At 40.9% G+C, this 26,675-nt stretch overlaps 1 protein-coding gene and 1 pseudogene across 2 annotated transcripts in view; one reads left to right on the top strand and one right to left on the bottom strand.

Annotated features, from left to right (window-relative positions):
• Pten (phosphatase and tensin homolog) overlaps positions 1 to 19,828 on the bottom strand; it is a 68,584-nt gene extending 48,756 nt beyond the window's left edge. The window contains exons 1-2 of one of the 2 annotated variants that reach the window (NM_008960.2): positions 18,882 to 19,828; positions 1,306 to 1,390 (exon numbers count right to left, since the gene is read on the bottom strand). In NM_008960.2, coding sequence (NP_032986.1) covers positions 1,306 to 1,390; positions 18,882 to 18,960 — 164 coding nt within the window. In that variant the 5' untranslated portion in view covers positions 18,961 to 19,828. The other variant, XM_006526769.2, reaches the window with a different exon arrangement.
• On the top strand, positions 19,993 to 22,958 carry Gm36566 (predicted gene, 36566; annotated as a pseudogene).

Genomic DNA, 26,675 nt, shown 5'->3' with positions numbered 1-26,675 from the left:
AAAGACATAAACAATTCTGCATCAAAGCAGAAAATAATTATCTGGCCAAACTGCCACTTAACCATACTCTGCAACTTTCAATGAAAAAATTTCCTCTCTTACTTTTTTTCTGTGGCGTATTTCATTTTCTCTGCATCATCACTGTGTTCCTATCGAGCTGTGTTCCTGTGGGCCTGCCATGCTAAGTATCCTTCCACTGTGTTCTACCTAATTATAAGAAGGCAAATGTATTTCCCTATTGTTAAAGGCTTTTAAACAGTTACCTCTAACAGGATAACCTAAGGTTTAATGGAAACTACAAAGCAGTAAGGGGTTTGGTGTTAGTTTTGGTAGACTTTTATAGATGGTGAAATTTAAACCTGAACAAAACATAAACAATATTATAATAAATTATCCAAACAAGCACAATTTAAAACAGTAAAAATTAGCCACTTAGGAAACTGACTACTAGCTCATCTAAAGACATAAAGTCATGCAGTACCACAAAAGCATCCTACATCTGCATGACACTCTAAGTTACAAAGCACTCTCCCACCTATTTAAATCTGCATAATCACACATAGTTAAAAGCACCAGGAAAGATGCTCACTTATGAGTAAAAAGGAAATAATCCAGAATTTTAACTTTTAAATTCATTAAAGTACTTCAGAACCAGCATAGCAAATACAGCAAGACTCAGTATTAATGAATTGTTAAAAACTATGATAGTTTGCAACAAAAATTTAATGTTCATTTACTCATACAATTGCATTTTTATTCTGAAACTAAATTTTTTAAGTGGGCCTTGAGAAACACTTTTCTGAACTAAGCAACAATCACACTTGGAAATTTTGTAAAATTATGATACTCTTCATTTACTCTTTTGAATGAATGTCCAGCAAGTCTCTCCAAAATCATTGTATCAAACACTGCTACAGGTATAAGTGCTACATAAAACACATCGGTCACTCATACCGCAGGGTGAATAACTAAACAAACCTACTTAAGCAAGGCCTAACCCAAATACAAAGTCAAAACCTTGTACTGTAATACAAGCCAGAGAATAACCTGGTAAGAGACATATTATGGAATACAAAAAAAAAAATCTTCATGACATAAACAAACACGACTATATAACTAGCCAGTTCTCATCCAGTGACGCATCCAGCCGAGTGAGAGCTGTCAGGTGCTTTAGGTTAAAACTTTCAGAGTTTTACCAAAACACATCAAAATGCAAATACTGGTCTGTGTTTTCGGGATCTTTTCTAAATAAAACACATCAAAATAATTTATTAATATAAGAAATAGAAAATCAAGAATGCTTACCTTACTACATCATCAATATTGTTCCTGTATACACCTTCAAGTCTTTCTGCAGGAAATCCCATAGCAATAATATTTGGATAAATATCTAAATTATTAAGTTAAGGAAATACCTAGAATATACAATGACACAAATATGCATGCATTTGAAAACATTAGCTTTTCCCACGCTAGCTGTGATTATAAAAGGTCGTCAAATGTACTTGTCTGCTCCTTGAGCTATAGCCTGGACAGTCAGCCACTCACTATCCTTAGACTTCTATAAGTTCCTACTGCCCACAGTGACTCGGCGGGCAGTGATAACCTCATCCCTGACAGCTGTGATGTCAGAATACGCGACTGAGGCTCAAGCCTACATGCTTTCTTCTCATCAGTGTAATTAGTCCTTAGCATGTCCTTAGTTTCAATTCAAAACCAGTTAACATAAAAACCCATCTCTATATTCTGGGAGAATTTATTTCCGATTAACTAAAAATCTACACTTCCATGAATTTTATCCATCTTTCTAGCTCTCATTTGTTCTGGGGTTCCATCTCATAACTACCTACAAGATTTTCACATCAACTATACCAAGTTACCTCCTTTAAAACAACCACTTAAGACCTCCGCCTACATATTCTGGATACATTTGCCTTCTACATATAACTCAGTAATTGATCTCCAAGTCATGAGAAGGCTTTGGCCATAGGTACTACAAAGGCAGAGCATCATCTGTAATGGCCAAGAATCTTTAACACCAACTCTCAAAGCCTTTGAGAAAAAAAATGTTAACTTATAGGAATAATATAGAGGGACAGGCTAAATAATATTATGCAAGAATAAATGAGACAAATTAAAAAGTCTGTAGGGCCGGGCAGTGGTTACCGTCCTCAAGAAAGACAGGCACACAGACCTACCATGGCACTAAAAGTACTACTGTATTTTTTAAATGAAGATGTTTTCAGAGGGATCCGTGGAAGTATGTATAAGCATCACCAAGTGAGTATTATGTTGGGTAGCACTCACACACGCCTTCTGGTGACAGAAGAAAACACAGGAGTGTTTGGAGAGATGACCCAGCAGTTAAACATACTTGCTGCTCTTGCAGAAAGAGCATCCGGTTTGGTTCCCTGTACCCATATCAAAGTGAAGACCAGACACGCATACGGGAAAGAGACATGTTTGCAGGCATAACACTCATACACATAAAAAATAAGATTTATATTAGAAAAGATATACTTAAGTGGCTAGAACAGTCCAAGCAGAGAACTGCAGGAAAGAGACAGAAATCTATCCAGGAACAAGAGCCCAATGCAACTCATAAAGACACACAGAAAGGACAGGATTTACATAAAACAGACACAGGTTTAGGGATGCCTGTCAAGTAGTTCAATTTACTCAGGCATATATGCATAAATGGGGTCATAGTCAAGAACAAGGGAAAGCCTGAAGGGGAAAAGCCTCGTCATGGCCTGTCAAGTCAGCAGACATCAAGAACAACCTACATTTACCATTACTGGAGTGCTTTCAACAAGGGACACTGAAAGCCCTAACATGCATGTAACATATTACAAAGAAAATGCTTAAGAAAGAAAGGGCAAGCTGGGTGTGTTGGCGCACGCCTTTAATCCCAGCACTTGGGAGGCAGAGGCAGGCGGATTTCTGAGTTCGAGGCCAGCCTGGTCTACCGAGTGAGTTCCAGGACAGCCAGGGCTACACAGAGAAACCCTGTCTCAAAAAATAAATAAATAAATAAATAAATAAATAAATAAATAAGGGCTGGTGAAATGGCTCAGTGGGTAAGAGCACCCAACTGCTCTTCCAAAGGTTCAAAGTTCCGAGTTCAAATCCCAGCAACTACATGGTGGCTCACAACCATCCGTAAAGAGATCCGACTCCCTCTTCTGGAGTGTCTGAAGACAGCTACAGTGTAGTTACATATAATAAATAAAGTAAAAAAAAAAAAAAACAAACAAACAAAAACAAATACTAGGCCAGACACAGAGAAACCCTGTCTCGAAAAACCAAAAAAAAAAAAAAAACTCTTTGTGAAAAGAAAACCGTATCAAACACTGACAATGGCTATGCAATAACAACATACATGAGAATGTAAGCATATACATTAACTAACTTAATTTCCAGTGACAAACTTTCTTTTTGTGGGAAGAGGGGTGTCTTAGCCTGAACTGGTCTGCAACTTGCCAGCAGGAAAGTTTAACTCCTCTTGTTCCTCCTGTCTTCCCTAAATACTGGGATTACAGGCACCACACCCAAGTGCCAGTAACACCCTTTGAAACAGAATCAACCTGGCATGGTGGTGCAGGGCTATATAATGCTTAGCTATTTGGTAGGGTGAGACTGGAGGATCACAAGTTCTGGGCCTCCAGGGTTTAAGACTAGCCTGGGTCAGTGAAGGAAAACTTGACTCAAAAGTAAAGAAAGAGGGCTGGAGAGATGGCTCAGCGGTTAAGAGCGCTGGCTGCTTGTTCTTCCAGAGGTCCTGAGTTCAATTCCCAGCAACCACATGGTGGCTCACAACCATCTGTAATGTGATCTGATGACCTCTTCTGGTGTGTCTGAAGAGAGCAATGGTATACTGATATACATAAAATAAATAAATCTCTTTAAAAAAAAAAGTAAAGAAAGAAAGGAATGGTTTCATAGCTCAATGGTAGAGCACTCTGCCTTACATCTGGAAGTCCCTGGGTATCCCCAGCACATTTTTTTCCACTGAATCCTTAAGTTTTAGAATCTCTTTAAAAGTGATTCCAATCTTATTTATATCTGGATATGAATAAATTCAATGAAAAACTTTCAATAAAACTTTCAATTTTTCAATGAAAAAAGTATTCTGAATTTCAAATAAGGTTTACTTAGTTTATTAAGTTCCTTTTAAAGTCAGCAACTCCGAAATCCAAAGTAAGGTTTATTGGGCATATTTACCGATGGCTTGCTTACTAGTCATCCCTACTAGTTTCCCACCCAGTTTTTCTTCCTAGAAGTTAATTATGAAATAATGTACCTGCAACTGCTCAAAAGCCTACATATGTGAGCCTCTAAAACTTTTAATTTCTAATGAGTTTATATAGAACAATTAGCTTCTTCCTAGGTCTCTGGAAAATATGAAAAGACTGGTTTCCTGTTTCAAAGCTCTACTGCATTTACACTACATTCAAGTGTGCGCACACATCCACACACAACGCTGTCTCTTTGGTTCACACACACATACACACTTTTATGCATAACACTCTTTGGTTTTCTTTTTTTTTTTTTTGGTTTTTCGAGACAGGGTTTCTCTGTGTAGCCCTGGCTGTCCTAGAACTCACTTTGTAGACCAGGCTGGCCTCAGAAATTCGCCTGCCTCTAGCTCCCAAATGCTGGGATCAAAGGCGTGCGCCACCAGCCCGGCATCTCTTTGGTTTTCTTGCCACTAAAAAAGCCATCTAAGATTGACCACTAATGACAAAATATGCACAAAAGTGCAGAAGCCCAACATGTATCAGGCATATTAACAACTTTATGAGAACTAAGGCAAACACAAACTCCAAACTGTCTACAGAAAAATCATAATGGTACACACAAGACTATAAAAACTAAAGCTGTAATTGATTCAACACTAACATAAAGCTATAAGAGATATCTCTCTAATGCTCTAATCTTCATATTTGATATTAGATTTCTAAGTTACTCCTGCAACAGGCTGCTTAGAAACAAAACACTAAGTTTTAGCTACTTTATAATCATTCAAAAGATATTAAAGTCTCTAACTTACGACAGGAGAGATATTCCTATGTGCCTGAAGGATGGACCAGTAACTTGAGAACAAAGCCCCTGTCATATTTAGTGCCAATTAACTTAGTAGTAGCTGCATCTTGCAAAAATAAAAAAAAACCCAAAACATTCACCTGCAATGCCTTAGCAAGTTCAGCACTGAGAATGAAGAGACTCAGGGTCCTCACGCAGTATGTCCTGCCTGCCGATGGACCAGTCTCCTTCAATTTAGCCAAAATTGCAAAATTTTTAGTTGCTTTTAACAGTCAAAATTTTACCCTTCAAAGCAGACTTTGAGACTATTTAAAACAGAAAAACTCCAAATCTGTGGGCTGAATTAGTTCACTTTACATATGACTTTGATGTAATACATGAAATAAAATGTTTCTTTACCCTGTATTACTAACATAGAAATCAAATGAAATGGCTTCGTTTCTATTGCAAGTGGTATAAATAAATTTGCCCCTATGGACTGTTTTGGACTGAAGAAAAATAAAATGAACCGGAAGTAATTATGTAGATTTTAAATCATGAAGACATATATACTGTCACTCATTACTAGAGTAGAGTCATATTGATGATTTTATAATTGCCTTGTTTTAATATTGTAAAAGGATTCCTATTCCCACTGAAAACATTTAAATCATTATAATCAACTTTGAATTATAAAATTATTCCCTGAACTGTGAAATTGTATTTTAAAATATGCTAGTTAAAATTCACTTTAGAATATGAAACTTTTCTATTAACATTTTAACTGTATTGATAGATGGAAAGTAAGAACAAGTCTTTAGGGGCTGGGAACATAGCTCAGCAGTTAAGAACACTGGCTGCTCTCCCAGAGATCCTGAGTTCAATTCCCAACACCCAGATGGTGGCTCACAACCACTGGACTTGATGCAGGCATACATGCAGACAGAACAATCTTACATATAAAATACAAAAATATTTGGAAAAAAAAGAAATGAGTCTTTGGTGCACATTTAAATAAACTACTTTTTAAAGAAATTGATTGGAGGGGTACAATTTTTATAAGAAAATAATTACTGGCTCTGTGGGAGAAAGCACCTTTGTAATTTATCATCCTTATGTTCAAAGAATATATTTTAAAGCCATAGAAAAAAAGGCTAAAATTTAAAAAAAGAAGAAAGTCAGTATTTTCAACTGATAAATAAAGTGCTGAAACATACAAGGTTTGTTTGGCTGAAGTGAGGTGGCACCCTCCTGTAACCCAAGGAGGCAAAGGCAGTGGGAGTCTTGTGAGGTTCAGGCCAACTAGACCTACACAGTGAGGCCCTAACAGAGAGGGGGGAGACAGAAAGAGAGCTCAATACACAAAAGACAAAAATACCAGTTAAATGGAAGCAATAAAAATGACAATAATGAGAACTCCTTTAATACTCCATGCTATCCAAATACGAAGTGAGCCGAATGGAGAACAGTTTCTAAACTCAATGTTTGGGTAAAAGCTGCCCAAAATCTGAGGATCATCTATGTACGCCCTGACTCCTGTGCAGTCATGGCCTGTAGTTTAGTCTTCATCACAGAAAGTCAGTTATTCTAGTCAAAAGTTCAGAAACTTTACTGACAAAACCTTCTTCCTCCCAGACATTAACCTGACAAGAAGCTTGCACTCAAAAACTATAGACCCCAGGCCCGAAGTTGGGTTTGAAAATACAAATTCGGGCTGGAGACATGGCTCAGTGGTTAAGAGCACTGACTGTTGTTCCAGAGGTCCTGAGTTCAAATCCCAGCAACCACATGGTGGCTCACAACCATCTCTAATGGGATTCAATGTCCTCTTCTGGTGTGTCTGAAGACAGTGACAGTGTACTCATATAAATACAATAAATAAATCTTTAAAAAAAAATACAAATTCAAATATTTAAACTTCAGACATTATTTTTACAATAACCACTTGGCACATCAAAAACTCCAACTATAATACAAAACTCATCAGATTATATTAAGCCATATAGAGGCATTTTAAAGATTTTAAATACAGCATAGCTAACATCATTTTCATGCAAGTATAATGCAAGAGAAAAGGTTTACCTGAGGAAGCTCCTTCAAACGCAGATGAAAATTAAGAATTAAGTTGTAGGAGAGAAAAAAAGCACAGGGCTTGAAAAAAATACTTAAAAGAAATGTTTAAAACTGCTTACTAAGTCAGTGCCCTCACTGAGTTCTGTATTATCAATTCTTACATAACGTGTTAGAAAACCTAGTTTAAAAAACCCCAACATTTTGTGTAATTTAGTACGTCAGGTGAAAGCATGACACGTGACACGTGACACTCCTGTGCTGAAGCATGCAGACACTTCAGTAAAGAGTTGGGCTCGGAGCAGCCATCTTCAGCTCTGAAGCAGGCCCTTAGTGGTTTTGCACAAATGATAGCATACTGTGTAAGTTTCATTTTTACAAAGGCCTAAAACTTAATCTTAGGTCTTAAAACTTATAATTAGATGATTCCAAAAACAAAGGTGTCAAAACCACTTACTACCACTAAATTACCTTAACTTTTTCCTACATCTGAGGAACAGATGGCAGGCCTGGGTATCTGGACACGGCACAACCACAACCTATGACCTTTGCAGTAATAACAAACAAACATCTTTCTAAGGACCTTCTCATATTTTCAAACTCACGCAATCATGACCACAATCCGGACACAATGCAGGAGAAAGTGCTTCACAGTTTTCCAATACTGTTCTTTCATCAAATGCCCTACAAACCAGACCACCAAAGCTACTGAAGACTGGGTCTTCAGTCCCCAGGCAGCAACAAGAAAACAGTAACAAAAGATTTTTGCCACCACTAATTTTTATTAGAACCCAAGATAGCAACCTTATGCCTAGATGAAAATTTCAAGCTTAAGTTTCACTTTATTTGGGAAAGAATCGTACTTAATAATAAGCAGGTAATTTGTTTTTCTGTCTTGGTTCTGTCTCTTTTGGTCTAGACTAAGCTTCACCTTACAATGTGGCCAAGAGTAACTGCACTTCTGGTTTCCTTGGGGACAGCTCCAGGGTGCTAAGGTCACAGGCCACAGAGCACACCTAGTAGTAACTTTGTTTATAAAATAAAAAACGATGTTTCTATCACTTTGTTTTAAATTGTTTATACAAAAAATATTAATATAATTTATTGATAAAGAATTAATGGTTAGCTGATATGGTTAAAGATTCTCTTTTAGATATGAATATAAAAATTGAACAAATTTTTATGTATTATTTGATTCCTAAAATACTCAGTATTATTATGTTTGATATATATAAAATGCATTTAAATAATAAAAATCTATGAAAAAAAGATTCTCTTTTAGTATCTGACTTAAAAATAAAATCTGACAAACTGTTAAATGCAGATTTTTCACCAAAAGCTAGTACTAGTTATCAGTGCACATTGATTAATTGATAGTACAACAAATACAAGCCAACTATACAAATATAAACCACATTATTCAAACTGCAACTGTAACATCATGGCAAGCCAATAATTATGGATTCAAAGGTACAGCAACAAAGCTATGCCCACTTTAGTATGAAAATTGTTCAAATTATTTCTATTCCATTTCAATTTCAAATCAGCAAAATACTCCAAAATAAATGAAATTAATATATCAAAAGTATTTGGAGCCTGGAATTCTAATATAAACCTATAACCATAGCCCTTGAGAAGCAGGAAAAATGGGATGTTTATAATGAGTTCGAGGGCAGCATGGTCTAGGAAACTGGAAAGTTGTCCCAAATATTTAATATATATTATATGTAACATATAACATTATATGTGTGTGTGCTATCTCACATAAGTAATATAAACATTAAGTATTAAATGTGCAATAGATGGCCTAGAAGTAATTTCAGATGAAGGCATTTCAAAGCTCTAATATTTCAATTGTTTTTTTTGTTCTTGTTGATTGTGATTTGTGTAAAATCTCAATCATAAAAATTGTCCCTATTTGAAACTTTAAGTCCACTATATAAAAAAATAGTAAGAGAAAAAAATGGAGAAATCTTAATTTATAGGTAAATATGTATTTTTGATAATTTCAATTATGAAGCACTATATAAATTATTCAAAAAAGATACCTCTTTGAGTTCACCAAGAATTAGAAAACAACTTGAAGTTTTGAAGAAATGAAAAAACAAATGAGCAAACAACAAAATTTTTCTCTTAGTAATCTCTTTATAAAAGGAATTTTCTTTAGTAAGCAAATGAGCTCTTAATTCAGACTTAATCACTGTTAATCTATTCAATTTAGCAATGGATAGTATTTAGTAGCAATGGATACTATTTGCTTTTCTTGGTGAATATGAAGCTATCATGACAAGTCATGTCGGTTTCAAAACATTTATCAGTATACATACCTAAACACTGCCCTCAACTTCAAGAACCAAAACTCTAAATCAGTACTTAAGTTTCCTAAGAAATTAAAAATTAAGGCCTTGGACATTTTATTCTGTTGTAAAGTGAGCAGCAAATGAAATTGTAAAATTAAACAGGAAAAAGAAACCAACATAGCAACTAATCTATTCCTAGAACACTTATAATTATGCTTGTGATCCCTAAAAATAAACCAAGAAATTCTCTGTCCTTTTTACTGCTTTAGTTTCTGTGCATCTTTGGACTAATGCAAACTCGCATGCCCAATTCAGGAGCATCACGGTAATTTCCAGTAACCAGGCTAACAACCAATGTAAGGCTCAGAAAAGCAGGTGACCAGCACCCGGGAACTTCAGTCAGGCCAACCCATTCTCTTCATCTGGAAAAATTTCATGATTTTTCTTATTCTTTGTCAGAAACCTGCCCCTTCTTCACATGAGCACATTTAACTTCACCCCATCTGAAGAAACAAAGGTTTAGAGTAAAAAAAAAAAAAAAAATCTAAGACTAAAGAAGCAGTTAAACAACAGTAACATTAAAGACACTAGCAGCAAAGTAACTCCCTAAACAATTACAAAGAAAACTGTTCAAACACTGAGTGGGGGTGAGCGCGAACCTGGCCTTTGAGACAGTCTGACCTGGCCCTAGAACTCAAGGTGTAGTATGAGGTTGCCCAAGCTGTCCTCAAACATAAAAATAATCCTCCTGCTTCAGCTTCAAGGAGCAAAACACCTGACTGCACATCCACCTTGCATTCCCTGTCATACTCTTCAGAACAGCGACAAAGACAGCATTTCAGCAGAGGTTCAAACTCCCACAAAATGCTAAAAGACATGAGACCTTGTCAAATAAATCTTTTTCTTATTAGAGATATCTTTAGTGGACAAAGTTGTTAGAAGAAACATAAGCCCCGCTGGGCGGTGGTGGCACACGCCTTTAATCCCAGCACTCAGGAGGCAGAGGCAGGCGGATTTCTGAGTTCGAGGCCAGCCTGGTCTACAAAGTGAGGTCCAGGACAGCCAGGTCTTTACAGAGAAACCATGTCTAGAAAGAAAGAAAGAAAGAAAGAAAGAAAGAAAGAAAGAAAGAAAGAAAGAAAGAAAGAAAGAAAGAAAGAAAGAAAGAAAGAAAGAAAGGAAGGAAGGAAGGAAGGAAGGAAGGAAGAAAGGAAGGAAGGAAGGAAGGAAGAAAGGAAGAAAGAAAAGAGAGGGGGGGGGGGAGAGAGAGAGAAAGGCCCCACAATAGTCAGAAAACCTATGTGGGCCCAGTTTTTACCACCCAGCAACAGTTGACCTTGGCAAAGGTACTATATCTACATATCAAACACTTCCCCTAACATTAAACAGATCCCAGGTTCTGCAAATGTCTAAGAGCCCAGTAGCCTCAACCCACTAAGTGCAAGTAGGCCTTCTGTCACCTCAGGTATGACCATGTTCACCAAAATGTTTCTAGACATTACCAAAAGTTCAGATCAACAAAAAGAAACACCTACAAGTCACAGCTTTACCCCTCATTAGAAAGATGGGAACTAGGGCAGGAATCTAATTCCAGGGCCTGGCTAATGCCAGGCTATGTTCTTTGCATTCTAGCAGGCTGCCTTTCTAATTCACTGGGCCTTGTCTACAAAACAAATCAACATATTTCTTACATTAGGGTATTTAGGACTTATGTCTATTGATATAATGCACCTGTAAATACTATTAACTCAATGAGTATATAGCATGGGAGCTGAGGGAATGGCTCAGTGGATAAAGTACTTTACTATGCACGCACAAAGATCTGAGGTCAGAGCCCTAGCACCAATGTCAAAACCATGTATGGTGGTACGCACCCATGTATAGTATGTACAGCTATGTGTGGTGTGTACAACCATGTATGGTGTGTACACCTGTGATCCCAGCACTGGAGGGCACAGACAGAAGACAGTCTTGCCAAATTGGCAAGCTCCAGGTTCAATGAGAGACCCTGTCTCAATAAACAAGGCACAGAGCAACAGAGGAGACACCAATGTTGATTGCTAGCCTATAAACTATAAACACACACATACACAGAGAATATAGTACATTAAGGTTTGTTTGATAGGAGATAATGTAATACAGAGTCCTAAGGACAACTTTAATAATATCTCCCCAAACTTCATTCTCAACATAAAAGAAAAATTTTAATTCTATTTAGTTGAGAGAAACATAAAACATTCAAAAAACAAGTCTCAGGCTAGAGAGATGGCTCAGTGGTTAAGAGCACTGACTGCTCTTCCAGAGGTCCTGAGTTCAGTTCCCAGAAACCATACGGTGGCTCACAACCATCTGTAATGGGATTGGATGCCCCCTTCTGGTGTGTCTGTAGACAGCTACAATGTACTCATATACACTAATAAACCAACCTTTTTTTTTTTTAAAGTCTCATTAAAGAGAAAAAATTTATTGGAAAAAATCTGCATTTTGTTTCAAAGCAAAAATTTGCTTCTAGCGTTGTTAAACAAATATTGATTTTTACAATTCACTTTTAGAAATATATCTCCTTAAAAGATAAGCTGTTTCAAAGCAGAATTCATACCCTTCCATACACCTTGAGTAACTGCATCCTACTCCTAGGGTCAAGAACAAACATACAAATGAGGTCTGCATCACTAGGAAGGAAGAAAAAGGGAGGGAGGGAGGGAGGGAGGGAGGAAATTATTCTACTTCAGCCTGAAAACCTACATGAGTGTTACCATGCAATGAAAGTCACTGGTCCTCTAGTGATATAACACCTATGTGCTTATAGTACAGGTACACAGACAGAAGAGAAAGATAGAAACTCGTTCAGACAGTGAGATAGGTTCAGATATAAAGATATGCAACTCAATTTTATAATCTGCTACAAAAAAAAAAAACAGCTAAAATACTCAGGGAAAGCTCAGCAAAAAATAAATAAAAATTACAAGAGCGCAGTCATGAATAATTACAGCAGCATCCACTCTGCATTTCAAAATAAATAAGAAACAGCCCTGGAAATTAAGGCGCTCCATTCCCAGGAAACCACAAGCACAGGAAGGAAAAACTAGTCCCTGTCACGTGCAGGTAGGTGAGCCTTAAGCTTACTCCGTTCTTCCCTCCCCTAGATAAGAAAAAAGCATGTGAGCTTCTAGGATGGCTCAGCTGGCTAAAAGGCACTTCCTGCTACCCTAACAACCTGACTGCCATTCCCAGTGTCAAAGAGAGGAATGAGAGAATCAACTCCCGAAAGCTGTTCTCTAACCTCCAAACGTATGCCCTGTTCCATTCCTCCCATCCCCAACCCCAAATAAATGAGTAATTTTTAAAAATGCAGTATGGGAAGGAAAAAAATCTCTCTAGCTCTTTCTTCCCATTTCAAAGTTGTAGTTATACTGAAAATCCTGGCTCACTGTGAAACTGAGGGCAAGGTTTAACAGTAACTTTAAATTCCTATAGTAGCTCACTGCAGACTGTATTGTCTGCTGTATGTATGTGAGCTGGAAGAGCAGAAAGGAAATGCTAATGTACCTTTCCTGAGAGTTTATATAACTGAGTTACATATTCGAAGTCCTACTTCTTAGTGGTGAGGAATACTCTTTGTGAAAAAGAACTGTGATACTGACCAAGCATGGCCACAAGTTCCAGACAAGCCAGGGCTACATGGTGAGGCTCTGCCTCCTAAGGACAAGCATACCATAACTGTATCATAGATCATATATGCTATGTATCGTATCATATAAGCACACATATTATAAATGTCATGCTATTTATATTCATCTATATTGAATACTAAGAAAATTTAATCTTACAACAGATAGTTCTTAAAGTTATTATGTGAAAACTAAGGAAGTTTTCATGTTCCCTTAAAAGTTGAAAACATCCAGACAGTGGTGATACACGCCTTTAATCCCAGCACTCGGGAGGCAGAGGCAGGCGGATTTCTGAGTTCGAGGTCAGCCTGGTCTACAGAGTGAGTCCCAGGACAGCCAGAGCTACACAGAGAAACCCTGTAGGGGGATTAACTATGTGATTTGATTGTTGCTTGTTCAGACATGGTCTCGCTATGGAGCCTTAGCCGGCTTGGAACTCACAGTATAGAACTATAGTGGACCTCAAATTCACTATGTAGTACTGAAGGCTACTGCCTAGGAATTAGCAATAGCCTCCTTCCTCTGCCTTGCTGGTATTAGATAAACTTTTGTGGTGGGTATCATTATCCTTCCTTTATTTCAGGTAAAGTAAGACTAAGAGAAATTAAATAGCATAGTTACCCAGCTCTGTGACAGAGCCAAGACAGGGACCCTGTCTACCTAAAACTAAGATAAATAATTATAACTTCAGAGTATAGATAAGACCAGCCGTATTTCAATGTAATTTAAAAGACTCAATTATGGTTTAAAATGGCTTCCAAAGTAGTCTGTTCTTTAAGGAGAAAATCCATTTTCCAGACTAGTAAGTTTGTTAACTTGATACTCACATGCATGCCTACACATAGAAAAATTCAAATATTTACGTTAAAGTCACTGTTCGTATTAAGCGTTGGCTTTCTGATTATAACTGTTTGACTAATTACACAAAACAGCAGATTTGCAAGCTTTTCCACACCACGCACATACAGGTCATTAGTGGGTGCAACTGCAGTTTGCATCTCTCCAAAGTTAACACCACAAACAAGTGTTAAGTCTTAGTACTCCAAAGATGTCCACAAATGTCCGTTGCAATAGAAGAGTATACCTGACTATTCTAAATGTAATTAAAACTTCCCAGGCAAAATTAGTTGTTTACTCTGATAGTAACCTTCCTCCAAGAAACAGGCTTTTTGTTCCAGTATAAATTATTTTAGAAGCTGAAACTGCTATATCGTCCCTTCTGAAACCATAGCAGAGAATACAGAATGGGAAGGTAAGACATCAAAGCCAGGATCCTAATTTCATCTCTGCCAATAGCTTCAGGACCTGAGAACCATCATCCCACAATTAGACACTTTTAAGCAACAGCAGCAAGACCTATAAAAAAAAAAATCAGCAAATACTAACATAAAGCTATTTAATCTGTATTCAACATCACTAATAGCTCAGCAACTGCATGAACTTCAAAACTACCACATACAAATCAACTACAAAAAAACCCTGAATATTTACAGAAATCACTTCTGATAAAACCACACAAAGTGTCATACCTAAATCATGATCTTTGGAACAAGTCCTGTAACTTTTCAAAAGAGTGGATCACAAAACCAACTCTCCAACGCTGGTTCTGAAAATCAACTTTTTTATCTACAGGGAGAAGAAAGGGGAACAAAACGCGAGCCACCAGCTCTGTGCAGCCAAACTTCTGTTTTATGAGCCAGTAGTTTATCATGGAAAAACAAAAAATGCGAGCAAGTAAACTTTTTAAGCTGTACTAATAACTAACACTGCCTCATAGAACAGAATACTTCTAAATGGAATAGGCCTACAGAAATGAAAACCTGACCTACATACTCAGGACTCTAAACTTATCCCTGTCAACTCTGAATTTACATAAGTTATCAATAGAAAAACACTGCCTACATTTGGAGCTTACTGAGACATAAAGTATTGAAAACTGAATATTTACTAAAGTGAATGTTCAAACTTTCTATTTTCCTACATGAACAATTTTCTAATCAAGTCATTAAAGTGACTATTTTAGAAGTGGCTTAAAATGCTGTCACTTGCCGGGCGGTGGTGACGCAAGCTTTTAATCCCAGCACTCGGGAGGCAGAGGCAGGTGGATTTCTGAGTTAAGGCCAGCCTGGTCTACAGAGTGAGTACCAGGACAGCCAGGGCTACACAGAGAAACCCTGTCTCGGGAAAAAAAAAAAAAAAATACTGTCACTCTATAAACAAATGAACAGAAAAAAAAAAAAAAAAAAAAAAAAAAAAACCAACAACTCATGTTGTAACATTTAAAAATAAGAACTGAATTCATTTCCAGGAGGTAAGCTATTTCATAATACTTAGGTATATATTTTATATAATTATGATAAATTAGACATAATGTTCCACACAAAAAAATGAAAATACACTATCTGCCTTTCTCCTGTTACTAAAATAAAGATTTTTAAAGGCCATGAATCTCCACTTTCTAAATCTATGTCTAGAAATAACCAGATTATATTCATCATATTTAACTTGAAACATTTAATCTTTATTTAATACGTTATAAGGAATCTCAGTCTACATCTCTATTGCTGTGTAAACTTCTAAAATTGACAGTAATAAAATTTCTTTTCCTTATATTGAATTACACATAACTGAAAATTACTCCTTTTGATGCACTTTACTCCTCTTAAGTTTTAGGAAAAATGAAATTTGCAACTTACTATACTAGTTGTATTTTTCAGGAAAGACACAAATGACTATGAAAAAGGCAAGATGAAGTTTGTAGAGTCACTTATAAAGAAAAACCATAATTACCTGCAACAATCACTTGCCTTTAACAAAAGAGCTAATATCAATAATCACTATTCTCTCTGCAAGGTACTAATATTCCTGTGGTCAGTATCTGAAAAGTAAATATACCAAACAAAAAAGCTGTACCAGAAACCTGAACCTTCTCTGTGCTTTAACATCATTAACTCTTGCTGTCTCACATTCAGCCTACTTTCCAGACGGTAAGAAAAATTTCCTGGGCTGGAGAGATGGCTCAGCGGGTAAGAGCACACCGACTGCTCTTCCAGAGGTCCTGAGTTCAATTCCCAGCAACCACATGGTGGCTCACAACCATCTGTAATGGGGTCTGATGCCCTCTTCTTTTGTATCTGAAGAGAGCTACAGCGTGCTTGTATAAATAAAAATAAATAAATCTTTAAAAAAAAAAAGACTTCAGAGTTTTATATATTAAAAAAAAAATAATAATTTCCAACCAACACATTCCTACAGTAATTCAATTGTGCCTTCAGCAAATGAAAATATTCAACTTACTACTTTCATAATGAAATTTAACTTGGCCAACCTCATTGCCAACACTGACCAGCACAAATCTTCAATGACCATTTTAATCCCTGCCCCAAACACAGAAAACCCTGATGAGGAACCAAGCAAGCCCTCTCCCTAGCTTCTCAGAACTAAGGGGCGCACACCTCTCAGAAGAGCAAGGCTCGCTGACTTTTTCCCCTCCTGACTCGTTCTCACATCAACATTTGGCTCCATCAAACCACAGCTCTAGAAATTAAGAGTTTGTTATTAGTCATTTGATGCAGTATTTGATGCTGCTTTCTACGCATACCATAACTAAAGGGAGAGCTTTGGATTTCTTCAGCCACATAAACTGCACGTGCAGAAGCCCATGCAGTATGAAATCAAATAAGGAACTGCAATCACGTCACTGCTCAGACAAAAAAAAAAAATTTACAAAATAATCTTGAAGTCCTTTGGGGAAAGGAAGGCAAAGCAGAAGTGTACTTTGGACTCTACAAGAAGTCTGCCTACCAGGCATTCTAGACTTTTCTTTGAATGTTTTTTTTTTTTTAATTAAATAGATACCTGACTAATTCCTTCTAGATCGAGATTATTAACATTAATTCACACCAACAGTAAACTGCCTTGAAGCAAGTGACAACTCAGAATGCTCACCAATTATCTTTTGGTCAAGTTCATCCTGAGTAAAGCTTCTCAATTAACGCAAACTCGGAAATTAAAGATTCCTTTCAAACTGTATTTTTAGCTCGAAAGAAAATTAGCCTGTGTGAAGCCAGCTCTTCAGTGAGAGTTTCATCTTCATGTCAGAACAAAAAACTCAATCAAAATTAGCTATGCATTTTATATGCCACTAATGTAATCCATCAAACCTCTTCCAAATGAAAATATTTCTTCAAAAAAAATAATAAATTAATTAATAAACAAAGTTCTCCATAGTGATCTATTAGCAGGACATGTATAGACAAGTTGCTGCTGCCCTTCCACCTTAAGAAAATGTCTACTAATATTAACTAAAAAATAATTTTTACAAAGAATACCTTACCACCAATTATAAAATTACATAATTTTAACTAAATACTGTTCAATGCTACAAGTCACATAACAAAATTTTGGGTTGTACCAAAAGGCCCAATCATTTAAAGGCTCAGTCACTTCAGACCTGCAACTTGTGTTTTCGCACACCTTGCACACTGGCCTCCCCAAAGCTCTCAATTTCTGTCAACACTTCCCACTCTGCAAAAGAGGAGGGCTCTCTTTCCTACCCCTGATCATAACCAGCACCATACCTGAAACTGCAAAGATAAATGCTTTAAACCACGAACTTTTGAAGTACAAAGGCCTAACTTTTAGACAATCAGAACTATACAACGTTAAAATTCTTGGGTTTCTGTCTTATTCAACAAGCTGACTCAGTAAATTACTGCATGCAGAGAGCTAGCATACCTACAATCTGGAGCCAGTGATCCATTCCTGCCAGTTTGTCTGGATATTAGCGGGCTAAATTATACTTGACGTTCTGCACAAATCAGGCTAAAACCCACTGATAAGCCAACGAGTCAGAGCACCTGAAACAAAAAATATGAGCAGCGAATTCACGCTACTACTTAAATTTCATGTGAGAACTGAGTTTAACCTCTGCAGTCATTTGCCACACACAGCAAGCATCCCTGGACTCACAGACATCATCATCTGGGATCAAAAACTATTCGATCTCCATTCTATCAAGTGTGGCGAGGTCAAATGAATGGAACATACCACTGAAATGCAAATTTCATATCCTATCCCACATCTCATCAGGAAAGAAAGTCTAATTTAACAAAGTTCTATTAAAAGCTCCAATGATATATATTCTGGCACTATTGATTTTAAACTACAAAACTTCCAAATGCAGGCTCCAAATTTGTAATTACGTCGGTTTAAACACACAAAACTACTTCTACCCTCAAATGTGCACCGTCCATGCTGACGATGACTATGCTTATAAAGTTATGCAAATCAGTCCACAAGTCACATTTCAGAAAAATCTTCCAATGCAACCCAGGAAACTAAAAACAATCACTGCAAGATTCTGAGGCAACATGCCTACGTGCAGCACGGACTTTCATTTTAATCTCATCTACACCCTAGATCTAGGGCCCAAGTCACGATCTAATCGAAATATGCACAACCCAAAGCGTCTATTTTTTTTTTTTTTTTTAGTTCATTTAGAAGGCTGGATTGACGAGCTCGCTAATCCAGTGTACAGTACTCTGTATTACCGGACAATAGATTTTAAGAAGAGACCACAGAGCTCGACAAGAAAACAATCCGTGCCTTGACACTTGCAAGGAGGCATGAGTTCCGTCTAGCCGAACACTCCCTAGGTTGAATACACTGGAAGAGACACAATATGCACGATCTAGAAATGCGCCCAGAATTAAACGTTATAGTCACCCCAACTACAGAAATTTTTCGCATCCGTCTACTCCCACGTTATCAGAGTGACAGAAAAGCAAAGAGGAACAGCCGCAGAAATGGATACAGGTCAAGTCTAAGTCGAATCCATCCTCTTGATATCTCCTTTTGTTTCTGCTAACGATCTCTTTGATGATGGCTGTCATGTCTGGGAGCCTGTGGCTGAAGAAAAAGGAGGAGAGAGATGGCAGAAGCTGCTGGTGGCGAGGCTTCTTCTGCAGGATGGAAATGGCTCTGGACTTGGCGGTCGCTGATGCCCCTCGCTCTGCTGCCGCTTGGCCCTGGACCGCAGCCGGGTAATGGCTGCTGCGGCGGCTGCTGGATGGTTGCAGAGACTGGGCCTGCTTCTCCTCAGCAGCCAGAGGCCTGGCAGCCGAGGCAGCGGAATGGGGAGAAGACGGATAATCCTCGCAGCGGCTGCCTCCTCCGGCGGCCTCCGGAGCCCGGGCCAGGGGGGGTGCGGCGGCGGCGGACGGGAGGCTTAACACCGGCCCGGGTCCCTGGACGTGCCGCCGCCGCCGCCGCCGTGTTGGAGGCAGGAGAAGGGGAGAGAGCAACTCTCCGGCGTTCCCAGCCCTGGCAATGGTGACAGGCGACTCCGACCCCCTCCCCGGAGCCGCGGCCGCCGCCGCCGCTTCTCCCCCCCGCTCCAGGAGCGGGAGGTGCAGCCGCCGAGCCTGCGCCGGCTCCCGCTCGAGCCCACGGCTTCTTCCACCGTCTCTCTCCGAAGCTGCTCAGAAGCTGCCCGGTTAGAACAGACGACGAGGAGGCGAGGCCCGCCGCCGCTGCCGCCGCCGCCGCCCGGCCGGCTCCCCGAGGGCGCTGCCCCCGCGGCTGCTCACAGGCGCTGAGAGGGGCTCTGGGCCGTGGCCGCCGCCGTCTCTCATCTCCCTCGCCTGCGCCGGGCCTGGCCTCACAGCGGCTCAACTCTCAAACTTCCATCATGGCTGCAGCTTCCGAGAGGAGAGAGCTGAGCGCAGCCGCGTCCCGACGCCCAAGCGCGTATCCTGCCGCAGTGCACAAAGAGTCCCGCCACATCACCGTGCGCCGGCCAGCCCGCCCCCTCCGCCGCCCCGCCGGGAGAGCAGGGCGCCTCGGAAAGCCGGAGGGGAGGCGGGAGGCGGGCGGGAGGCGGGCGCTGAGCCGGGGACGGGGCGGGGCGGGGCGGGGCGTCGGAAGGGACAGGGGCGGGGAACGCCGCGGAGCATGCCCAGTGTGTCCGCGGCTCGCTCCCGGAGCTACGCCGGCTTTGGCCTCAGCGCAGAGAGACCCGGCAAAGGTACAACAGGCTGGGGCCGAGTGAGGGTGCGCTGAGCACAATCGCTGACCGCTCACAGGTGGATCGCACTAGCTGACCGCCTTGGTCGGTGCTCCGGGAGCCTCAGGGGCAGGATTATCCTTCCTGCGTCTGTCCCTGCGTTTCTTCGGAACGGCTTTCATTCCCTGCCCTGCGCTGTGGTCAGATTGCAGTGCTTCGCTAGGATTTGTCGGCGACAGTCTTTACCTAGATAACACACCTCTCCCCCTCACGGTGTCCTCAAGGTGTCAGTCTTTGCACAAAGAACAACCCCTATTGTGTCTCCCGCGTGGGTCACCTCATCGGGCTCCGGTTCCCTGCCCCGCCTCTTGCTTCCCAGGCAGCTGGGTTCATTTGCCCGAAAGATGAACGCTCCCAGCCAAGCATGATGATTGTGCATACGGGGCGTGTACATTCACATCTCCCCTGAGTTTCCAGGGCCCAAAGGACACCCCTGGTTGGACAAAGTGGGTCTCCGTGAATAGAGTGCACCTCACACACACCCCTCCACCGCCCGGTGATGAGACCCGCAGCTCCCCGCAGCGGTGGGTCTACCGGATCACAGCCAAGCTCAGTCTTCAAAGAGCTAAGCCCCCACCCCCAATCCCCACTTCGTGGCCGCTATGAAAACCCGGCAGAATTGGATCGCGATGGCCAGGTTCTGACCCTGTCGGACCTTGCATGTTCGAGGACCCGGTTACTGAGCCCGGGTGTGGAGTATGGGACGTTCGGAAGCTGCAGCCAGCGAGTGGGCGGGGCGAGCAGGCCTGGGAGGGCTCAAAGGCGAGGTGGAAGGATACATGAGCCGCGGTCGGAACTACTTTCAGGAGGAGGTCACGTGTGGTCCTAGTTGGGGAACTTTCCAAATTCCCATTCCCCTATCTGTGTGCTCCTGGGGCAGGAGCTTGGTCCCCTCTGCTCTATTAGGTGATCGCCCCCGCCTCCTTCTCCCGTGTGGTCTGCTGGACCCCTCTCTTGCCGGATCGGAGCAGAGAATAGCATCCACGAGCCGTCCGCAGGAGCGCTGTCGGGGCCGAGCGCCTGGGGAGCTGGTTACACAAGCAGCCACATCCAAGCACGTGCCCCCGCCACCCCTCTCTGCTGGCCGCCGCCGGTTTGTGCACGCTGACGCGGAGAGTCCCCAAGCTGTTCCTCCCTTTCGCTTGTAACCCATAGAGCTAGCCAGAAGGCCGGGACACGAGACTCCTGTTCTGGATCTGCCCACACCGCGCGTTCCCAACCGTGGGAGAAGAGGCCGGGCCCTAGGGGGAGGCGCGGGGCGGGGGTGGGGGGGATTGACGCATCTCCTTCGCTTAATGAGGTGAACCCTTTCTAGATCTGTACTCGCGGGGCAAAAGGGTATCTCCTGTTGCTGCTGGCTGGTTAGGCTTACCGATGTTGCAACAAACTTCCAGTCACTGCCCCTGAACTGGTGAGCGCGCCCCACCTACCGTAGACTCAGCCAAGTGACTTATCTGAGCACCTAGTCAATGGCTGTCAGCCCAGAACAAACCTGTCAAGTAAAAGCTTACTGCCGGGATTGGCTGACCTGTCGCGGTTGAGAGAGCTGGTTCAGAAATGCTGATAACTAGCGTACAGCCCCTCCTCCCCCACCAACCAGCCACAAAGCAAGCGATCACCTTGAGCTTGGAGGGAAAAAAAAAATGACATCAACTCCAATGTAGGTAGAGTTTTCTTCCTTATTGTTCTTTTCCCAGGGGACTTAATTCTCAGGATGCCAATCTGAGCCCTAAAGTATCTCTGAGTTGAGACCTAAGCTGAAACACTGGATCATTTTAGAAATCCGGAGGATAGTAGTCAGTTATGGATTTGCAATAATTGCGAGTAGGTGTCTAGGAAAGGCTAGCTGGGGGTTTAGAGTACAGGAGAAGGAAAATTTCATAGGTCCACACAGCATAGTTGCAGGCAGCCTCTGAAGTCTAGAAACCTCAAGAGGCTCGGCTCAGAGAGCTATGGGCCATTACCGAACTGCAGGACTGCTAATTAAACCGGGGATATTTACAGTTCTATTAGAGCTCTCTGAAGCTACTCAAACATTGCATTTAGATACATCCTTTAAAGATCTCTCCGCCAGAGATAGCAGCCCAAGCTAAGCCAGCGTTGATGTTTATTACAGGCTGTTTTGGGGCAAGGTTCTGGTCAGTAGAGGGAGGGCAGGGATGACCAATGAGAGCAATCTGAGAACAATAGCCGAGAGGCCTCTATTTGGTTTCTAACGATGTAAATAAATTCGGTTCACACAGCCTAATCTAAGATGGAGATCTAGTTTACACAGAATCCCCAATGTCAAAGTGTTAGCTGAGATGCACAGCAAAAACCTAAGTGGTGCTCAGCAGAGTGTCTACTACTGCTGTGGGGAAAAATAAGGATGAAGTTACATCAAGAGAAGTGGGTTGAAAAGGGGAAATGGCCCACATTCGTTCCTGTCCCCAGAGTCCCTGTTACTAGCATCACCCTCTTTTGCCTCTTCCCTGGAGGCATCTTGCGTGACATTACTCGGAGCGTCTAAGAAGCTCGGAAATCTTCCTCTAAAGAAAAAGAAAGACATTCATCCCTAAGCTTCCTGATGCCTGGCTGGAGGAAAAAAAAGGACCCGTTTCTGTTTCCAGAGCATCACTCCATAGAGCACAAGGAGGCGCATCCCAGCGCTGACCCCAGCCCACAAGCACCACCAAGTGAGGCAAGAAAGCCGAAAGCCAGCTAGCTGCTTCGCTCGGCTGCTCTGCAGGGCTGAAGGAACAGACACGCGGTGTTGGCAGGTGTGTGGGCCCCTCTGACATCAGCTGGCCACGCTGACAGCATCAGGCCTTGTTGGGAGTTTCTAAATACACCCCTACTTCCTTTCGCAGCAAATATGTTTCTGTGCAGCCTTTTAAAATTTTTTGGAGTTTTTCACATCTTTATTCCACTCAAAGGATGTGAGTAGGGCAAAAGGGAAAAAGTCCATATAGCAATTTTATATATATATATATATATATATATATATATATATATATATATATATGAAAATGTATATATTTATATGCTTGGCTGTACAGATATTACAATACACTGGTTTCCAAGTGCTTCATTTCCTCACCTGTCTGGATTTAAAACACTCAAGGGAGAAACAGAAGCTTATAACGAAGGGAGAATTATGTAAAGCTCTAGGGAGACTGACTATATAGAATAATTAGGGAGTATGATAAACCAGCTTTAATGATAGTTTCCAACAGCTGATTCCAGAACTCTATTGTTACTACATGCTAAAGATGTCCAAAGAAAATTCTTTCCCTTGATAAGTGGGACACCAAGAAGGGGATGTAGGTAATATAAATAGTTGATGTGTTGTTGTAGGCTCTGTGCAAAAGCATCTCGTGTGTGAGCACGCTGCTGCTGTAGTGCCTTTCTCCTTCCCCACATCTCTGACCCCTCAACAAGAGAGCTCAGTCTAGCGCTTTAATTTTTAAGCAAGCTTCTCTATTTTTATCAAAAAAAAGCATTTTCTAGATATATAATGGATTAGCTAGCACATTTGGCTTTGAATTTAAACTGCCCTGTTCTTCTACAGCTCTGAAAGCTTTCTTCTTATTTATTCTGTGATTTCTCCTTCTACTTTTTATTTTTAATTTACATCTATCTGTTGTTTATGCAAGCGCATGAGGGCGCATGTGCACAGGTCCTGGCACATTTGTGCACAGCAGGGGGCAACTTGCAAGAGTCTGTCCTCTGCTTTCACCCCGTAGCTTCTGGGGATCCAATACAGGTTGTCAGGTTTGATGGCACACACCTTTACCCATGGAGCCATCTTACCACCCCACTATTGCTCTTTCAAACACCACTTGCTCATGCTTTCTCCAGAAGGCACCTCTGTGAGTCCTGCAATTCCTGTATTCCAAGAGAAAATTTCAAATGCCTGTCTAGGGGCTGGTGAGATGGCTCAGCAGTTAAGAGCACTGATTGCTCTACCGAAGGTCCTGAGTTCAAATCCCAGCAACCACATGGTGGCTCACAACCATCTGTAACTAGATCTAACGCCCTCTTCTGGAGCTGTCTGAAGATAGCTACAGTGTACTTACATATAATAAATATAAATAAATCTTTTTTAAAAAAAAAAAAGCCTGTCTATAAGCTTCTCATAGCCTAAACCTCTCCCAAAGCTTTTGCAAATGTCACTCTGTCACCTTTCCTGTCTCAAGAGCTATTCTGTATGAAATCATCAGCCTCAGACAAGTCGAGAGTGAACGGGGTGTCCTGGAGCGGACCAGACCTCTGCTGTCTGTGGTACGCAGAAATTGTCACCCGGGGAAACACACGAAGCAATTTTAGTTCTGTTCACTTTGACTGCTGGATCTTCTACTTCAGTCTTAACTCCAGTTCTAGCCCAAAAGAACATAGTTTGCTGTTTTAATACTTCTAATAAAAGAAAAATAATGTGTGTCTAGGTTTAGGAGTGTCATTGATATGAAATCAAGACGGACAGTACTTCTAGATTATCAACTACTTTGGAGGAAGGAGTACCTTTTTGGAAAAGAAAACAGACCAAATCTGCTTAAATTAACCTCCTGCTGATGGGGTCCTTATTGCCATTCTTATAATGATTCATTCATTCATTCAACAAACGCTTGTGACTGTTAGGCGCTCCTTCCATTAAGCCTTATGCATAGAGCAATGACTGGCCAACTGGGTCCACATTCATAATGATGAGTCAGCTTTGGAAACTTGAATCCTTGGGCTGTCGCAACCTCTTCACAGCACACCAAGACAAGTTAGCCGTGCTGGTGCTTTGATAACTAACTCAATTACCTATTGCTTCACAACAAATCACAGTAAAACCCAGTGACTTGAAGCGACCATCATTGTTTTCCCACAGTTCTCAGGGAAGGGTATGGCGGAGCAATTCTTTTCCCCACTTAACTTGTCCCAGGCTGACCTTGAACCCAGAGATCTCCTTGCCTCAGTCTCCTGGAGTTAAAGGCATTTGCTACCTGGCCTGGAACTAAGCTTTTTTTTTTTTTTTTAGATTTATTTATTTTAGGTATATGAGTACACCATTGCTCTCTTCAGACCAGAAGAGGGCATCAGATTCCATTACAGAGGGTTGTGAGCCACCATGTGGTTGCTGGGAATTGAACTCAGGACCTCTGGAAGAACTGGGTCTAAGCTTTTAATGACCACTATACCTCAAGATCTCCATGTCAAGATATGGGTCAGAAACTTGTGTCTCCCAGCCTCAAGATCTGGATCATAGGTGTGCTCTCCAATTTTCTTATTTTATTTATTTATTTATATTTTTTTTTTTGGTTTTTGGTTTGGTTTGGTTTGGTTTGGTTTGGTTTGGTTTGGTTTGGTTTGGTTTTTCGGGACAGGGTTTCTCTGTGTAGCCCTGGCTGTCCTGGAACTCACTCTGTAGACCAGGCTGGCCTCGAACCCAAAATCCACCTGCCTCTGCCTCCCGAGTGCTGGGATTAAAGGCGTGGGCCACCACTGCCTGGCATGCCCTCCAATTCTTGATTGTAGTTCATTCCAGATATAGTTGAGTTGAAAACCAGGAATAGCTACCGCAAAATAAATAATATATATGTGTGTGTATATATGTGTGTGTGTATATGTACACATATATACGTATATATACGTATAACTACACACATATATGTATATACATATATGTATACATATATGCATATATATCCTAATAGAATTATGTTTATTATAAAAAGAATATTAATTAACCAGGGAGGAAGATTGACTCTAATTTCATTTTTTTAAAGATTTATTTATTATTATATCTAAGTACCTTGTAGCTGTCTTCAGACACACACCAGAAGAGGGTGTCAGATCTCTTTACGAATGGTTGTGAGCCACCATGTATATGACGAGTACACGGTAGCTATACTGATGGTTGTGAACCATCATGTGGTTGCTGGGATTTAAACTCAGGACCTTTGGAAGAGCAGTCAGTGCTCTTAACTGCTGAGCTATCTCTCCAGCCCCTCTAATTTCATTTTAAATAAATGAGATCACTAAGAAATCTCTAGCACTTGAGAAAGGTCTGTGCAGTAACTACCATAAATGATATTTGGGAAAGATGCTGTGTGCTACAGGGATGCTGTGTGCTACAGGGATGTGTGCTACAGGGATGCTTGTGTGCTACAGGGATGCTGTGTGCTACAGGGATGCTGTGTGCTACAGGGATGCTGTGTGCTACAGGGATGTGCGCTACAGGGATGCTTGTGTGCTACAGGGATGCTGTGTGCTACAGGGATGCTGTGTGCTACAGGGATGTGTGCTACAGGGATGCTGTATGCTACAGGGATGCTGTACAAGCTCTGTCTTACTCCAAATATCATCTCTTCTCTATCAACTGCTTCAACTAGGTTTTTCACTCTTTGTATTACTTAACAATGTTCTGTTCAAAAATTTTTCTTTCCCTCTAGAAATAATTGTATTTTTACAGCACCACAGACTCTTTCCATCCTACATGGTGACAGACAGCTCTGTGATATAAAGATGGAAGATGAAAAAGAAATTGCAAGGATCCCCTCATCCATCAACTGCATTGTA

Source organism: Mus musculus, chromosome 19 (assembly GCF_000001635.26).
Source record: "Mus musculus strain C57BL/6J chromosome 19, GRCm38.p6 C57BL/6J".
NCBI lineage: Eukaryota > Metazoa > Chordata > Mammalia > Rodentia > Muridae > Mus > Mus musculus.
The sequence above is the reverse complement of the archived record's forward strand: the minus strand, read 5'-3'. Positions and strand labels throughout refer to the sequence as shown.